The sequence below is a fragment of the Brassica oleracea genome, unplaced genomic scaffold (genome assembly GCF_000695525.1).
Source record: "Brassica oleracea var. oleracea cultivar TO1000 unplaced genomic scaffold, BOL UnpScaffold01013, whole genome shotgun sequence".
Classification (NCBI taxonomy): domain Eukaryota; kingdom Viridiplantae; phylum Streptophyta; class Magnoliopsida; order Brassicales; family Brassicaceae; genus Brassica; species Brassica oleracea.
Genome location: NW_013617589.1, coordinates 7,863 through 13,633, shown reverse-complemented (window position 1 = coordinate 13,633; position 5,771 = coordinate 7,863). Strand labels below are relative to the sequence as shown.

At 32.2% G+C, this 5,771-nt stretch overlaps 1 protein-coding gene across 3 annotated transcripts; it reads right to left on the bottom strand.

Annotated features, from left to right (window-relative positions):
* Positions 1–516: 516 nt before the first annotated feature.
* Positions 517–2,516, bottom strand: LOC106320675 (UPF0725 protein EMB2204-like). 3 transcript variants are annotated; one of them, XM_013759042.1, is made up of 7 exons: positions 2,343–2,516; positions 2,099–2,172; positions 1,797–1,943; positions 1,531–1,711; positions 1,302–1,459; positions 1,129–1,212; positions 517–1,033 (listed from the first exon to the last, which is right to left on the bottom strand). In XM_013759042.1, the coding sequence occupies exons 2-7, from the start codon at positions 2,111–2,113 to the stop codon at positions 764–766; spliced, it is 855 nt and encodes a 284-aa protein (XP_013614496.1). In that variant the 5' UTR covers positions 2,114–2,172; positions 2,343–2,516; the 3' UTR covers positions 517–763. The 3 variants fall into 3 exon arrangements, with proteins under 3 accessions (XP_013614496.1, XP_013614497.1, XP_013614498.1); XM_013759043.1 differs by having other exon boundaries at positions 2,099–2,181; positions 2,343–2,496; XM_013759044.1 differs by lacking the exon at positions 2,343–2,516 and adding an exon at positions 2,293–2,307 and having other exon boundaries at positions 2,099–2,181.
* Between the last annotated feature and the right edge of the window lie 3,255 nt (positions 2,517–5,771).

Genomic DNA, 5,771 nt, shown 5'->3' with positions numbered 1-5,771 from the left:
GCAAACCAGATGGCTGACTCGTCCTCAAACGCACTCCAAAACTCCTCCTCGTTTGACAGCCAGATTATCACTCTCTGTCAGCCAGCAATGGTGGCCAACTGTTGTAGCTTTGAAAACAGTGCCTGCATATGAAGAGAGACAAAGTTTTTCAACCAAGAACTGTAAAACTAGGCTTAAGAAGCAGAGGACGGTGAGACCTGAAGCGGTAATAAGGGAAGATGCAAGTCATCTGGTGCATCTAACCGTGAATGAACCATGTGGCGTTTCCACTCTTTCAGCTCCGATGCAGAGCTAGTGATTACTACTATCACCACCATCCTCCACCGTTTTCAATCTTGAGGTTCCAGTCTTTTAACAAGTGATCTTGGTAAAAGTTCATCTAGCATTGTTAACGCAACTCCAAGAAGAGCAAGCGGTTCCGAATCTGTCTCTGGCTCTAGTAAGAATGGTATAATACTCCCACATTCACATCATCTTTGTCCCCAAAAGACAAATATCTTGACAGTGTGTAGCGCATGAAATGAAGAAAACACATTAAAGGCCAGCCACAATATAACAAATCTACATAAGCATCACTAATTAATATTAGTTCAATACTACCATCCGATCCTACCTTCAAATGTCTTAAAACAGAGAGACCAAAAGCACAAAGTACATAGTCATCCGATGTCTTAAATAGAGACCAAAAGCACACAACACATAAGCATCACTAATTACTACTATCCGATAGGCATCTTCAAATGTCTTAAATAGAGTTTGGTAATCAACTCGTGGGGGAAGAGCGGAGGCCCGAAGCCGTTGCTGCTGCTGCAATCCAGCAATCACCTTGGATGCTCAATGTTCCTGTAGCTTCGTTGATGACTCGTCTCACCACAACTTGGTAGTGATAAGGCTCACCAGTCCTAGCCTTGGCCAAATCCTTGTATGCTATGTAGATGACCGCAGCTTTAGACTTGAGACTTGGTGGCTCCTTATCATGAAGAGATTCTATGGCCACTTGGACAATCTCCAACTCAAAGTTAGAGAGATCCCTCTGCAGCAACAAGATTTTATATTAACACCAAATAGATTATTGATACATCAACAAGTATGTTATTGATAGGCAAAGTGGGAGAACATAAAACTTACAGCTTTAAACCACCTATGGGAAGTACAGATTGCAAGTTCCACATACAAAGAAATCCAATCACATTGCAACTCAGATTCATTCAACTGCCAAAAAAAAAAAATATATTAGTAATTTAGTACTATGCCAAAAGTAAAACAGATGCATGTAAGAGACCACAACAAGAATATATTACCATGTAAAAACGCTTTGTGTCACTGAAACCAATCTCGGAGGAGGGCCATGGAATTACTGACTTGGTCCAGCCAAGCAATCTGTCTTGGTGGGTAGCAGACACTGGCTCGGAATGTGGACGTGAGAAAGGAGTTGACTCCTTCTTTGAACTCTCGGTCCCTATGTGATATGTCAAATATAGTCAGTAAAAATAGTGAAATTGATTAATGTATCAACAAAGCAACTTTTACCTTGAGGTCTAGAGATGGGGCATGTCAAATCTAAAATGCCAAGACGTTCTTCCTCTACGAGAACCTGAAAGATCTGCTGCAAACCGCTGGATGGAAGGCACGCAACCAAGGTTATGTAGTAAGGAGATGCAGCACCACGCATGTTGAATTTCATTATGCTATCTAGCTCAAAGTTTGTCCCCTGCAACAGATAGAAACAAATGAAACTCTTTGAAACTTGACATTAAAAAACAACATACTAGTTTAGTTTGTTTGTTTGTTTATACCTCTAACCAGTTGTAGCGATGAAGGCCGAGCTTGGCATAAAGATTCACCAAGGCACTGTTAGTGTATCCACGCTTTCCAACACAATCTACATGTACCAGGCCATAGCCACCACGTCTTGGTGGAAACTCGTCGGGGGACTTGAAAAACTAACAATAGCCACATCATAAAACAATCAATCAGTGACAAAGGGCTTTTAAGTTTCGTAAATCATCTCCAGAAAAGAAAAAAATTTACAATCATAGATAACAATTTGAAAAACATCAACAACTAATTTTTTGATTAAGAAGGAAGTAATACTTACATCCAGCTCCTCCATTCGTCTAGTATATTCTCCAGCGACGACTCGTCTTCCTCAAGTTGGAAGGTTGTCAGAAGCTGCGGATTCTGTCGATTAGTTTACCAAATCAACACAAGAGAAGAAAGTAATCATGACCAAATCTTACTACTTTCTCATGATCTATGGGCTTTTGATCAATGAGTAAGATTCGAACGGACCTATCTATCTCAAAGTGGAAGGGATTGATTCAGAGGAAGAAAGGAGGAACCTTTTCGGTGAGAGACGAGACCGGTGAACCGAATCGATCTTTTATCGAGAGGAGTTATGCTTTCAGTGGATGGCAAAGTCGTCTTATTCCTCGGAGTCTCAGGCAGGGTTTGTCGGAGAAAGATTAGTGACAAGTTTGATCGATTGGACTCTCTCCCTACACGGGATTTTGTCTGCTTATGAAACGGCGTGTAGTGGAGTCTTTAAAGCACAAAAACGGCGTGTAGTGTGGAGTCTATTAAGCAAAAGACGGCATGATGGCTGGAAAGATCAGTCTACATAAATGCCGTTTTCTATTAGGGGTTGTATTATAGATAATGCGAGAGAGCCCACAACGAACTTGATCTACCAAAAGTTATGTGCTCTTCTTTTTTTCTTAGACAAAATAGCACACTACATTGTCCAATAACTAATATATGTTATTGATATATTATGTTTGCCTTATTTAGTTTTTCATTTTTCTTTAAAAATAAATTGTACTAAAATATTATAAACAATATTTTTTTTTTTTACATTTGAACAGAGGTGGACATTCGAATACCATTTGGTTCGATTCCAGATCCTTGAGGGTTTGGTTCGGTTCGTATCTTTGCGGATTTCGTTCGGGTTTGGGTTTGGATAACCTATTTTTTTTTCAAAGTTTAAAGTTCGTATATACTTTAAATTATTCAAAATCTAAAAATAAAAATAACATATTACATATAAATTTGAATAATGTATGCCAAAATACTTAAACTTAACATAAAAATTGGTTTAGCTTAAATATTTAGATAGGACATCAATAGGTATTTTAAGTATTTTAGGTATTATAAGTATTGCTTAGCTATTTTAAACATGTACTTATACCTATTTATATATATATTTCTAAGTATTTTGGACAACTTAAAAACATCCTATATATTTTTTATATTCTTTTAGCTATTAAATTTAAAAATAATTAATATATTTAAGTATATAAATCTTGTTTGGATATATTTGGATACCTAAAATATTACGGTTTGGATCGGGTTCGGTTCTGGTTCTCTAGATACCAATTTTGAACCCATTTGGATTTCTGGCCAATTTTGGTTAAAGTTCAGTACTATTTTTGGGATCGGCCTTTGTTCAGTTTTTGGATTCGGATTTTTTGTCCAACCCTATATTTTTATTGTGACAAAATTTTAAACGAAAATAATGATGGTTCATATTGATTTTGGGTATGCAACAATTTTTAAACAAAACACATTTTACTATGTACGTGGCTCATTTAGTTAATCATTAAAAACTGTTCTAGGTCCATTTAAGAAAACAATGGGGTGAATTTAAAAAAAATGTTACCGTTTCAGATTGTCAATCAACACTTTCAAATATTCTATGTTTGTGTTGTGACGAATAGAAAAGGGGTTAGGGTTAGAAAAGCAAATTTATTGTGCATTACATGTTCTCGCTAGGTGATTTCAATAACTTTTAAATAAATCTTAGTTGTATCGGTCTCTTGTACGATTTTCGAACAATATTAATTAATAAAATCTTACACTTCTTAGAGTAATCAATTGTTTCTCAATTAATATATAAGATATTTTAGTAATCACATAAATCAAAACAATACCTCTTATTTATGTATAATATATTTATGGTAAATAAATCAATATAATCAATTTATTTTATATGGTATATAATTATATTTCAAAAAATTGACATAAATATATAGTATATTTTAATATAAATATTTATCATTGAGCCTTCCTACTCATATGGTTTATTAACATTTGTAGATTTGATGTAACAAAAATTTAAACCATTAATCCCAAATTTTTTGATGTGATATTTTTCGATGAAAATTTAAAAATTAAAATATTAAAGTCTCAATACTCTTTCAATGCAAATTTCAAAATTAACATATTTATGTATTTTAAATGGTGCATAATTTAATTTAAATGGTATATATATATATATAATCTAATATGAATATCTATTAAATAAAAATTCATATGAATACGATTATATGATCATTTGTATCTTGTTATGACAAAACAATTAAGCCATTGATCACAAAATTTTCAAAAGAATTTTTAACATTTTTGTAATTTAAAGTCGTTTTAAAAAATTCAAAATAGAATATATAAGAAAAATATATAATTTTTTTATTATATGGTTAGTGTGATTGTTTAATTTCTTTTAATAATATAAAATTAAACAAAATGAGGAATGATGCAAAAATTGTTATCAAACATTTATTATTCATAATTATTAATTGTCATATATATGTTAATCATATTAGGTAACTCTGTAGTTTTTATTTAAGAAAAAAGAATACATGTTTCTTATATTTTGGGTTAATATAATGTTCTATAGTACTTTGATTTTGCATTAACATTTTTCTAATTGATTTTTAAGCTGCCACGTAATATAGATTGTCATCCTAATTAAGGGACATCTAAGCAGGTCTCATTTTAATTATTACAAACTTAAGGTAACAATTTTTTAAATGATTTTCAATTAATATATAGAGGATGTTTTCATTCAATTATGTTTAGTATAATTTGAACGTCTCCTAAAAAATATTATGTAGCATATAATGTATACCTATAATTCGTTCAAAATTTACAAATCATTTGTTGAGAATAATATGATCTATAATTTATTAAACAAAAGACAGCGTGTTAATCGAACACATGCCGTGTAAGTTATATGATAATAATAACATGTTGTAATTACCTTTTTGGAGGGTCAACTGATAGCATGTCATTTTTTTGAGAAAGTATGTTATTGACAGTGCTGGTCCAGAACAACTGAACCCCTAAAGCAAAATTTCATTGTAATTGATGCCCCCCCCCCCCCCCCAAAAAAATCATATTATTTGGCGCTAAAGCCATTGCTTCATGTGCTTTACTCCAGGGCCAATCCTAGTTATTGAGTTCACATAAGTATAACTAGTGCTGGACCCGTCCGACCGGGCGGGTATTTTTTGTGTACGTAATGTAACTAAATATTTTTTACATCATTATATAATCTATAAAAATTATAATAAAATAGTGACAAAAATACATCACATAATACATATATTGCTTTTACATAATTCCACTAATAGTAAATGTAAAATGATTTATATAACTGTAAATATAAATATCACGCGAATATTTATTTTTATTTAATCGATATCATTTTTATTTACTAGATATCGAGTTGGTTAGTGGTAAAGAAAATGCTATTAGCCTTTCATTGGTCGGTTTTGATACGCGTTGGAAATAATTATTTACAACATTTGGGTCCTAGTAAAAAAAGAGAAACCACTTTTTCATTTTTTAGACATATACTTTTGTTTTCTATAAAGAATATATATATGTATTTTTCATGCATTATGTATTTTTTATTATGACAGTAGGCATAATAATTAATATATATATATATATATTTAGTTTATGTGTGTGTTTTCCATAAACTAAAATAT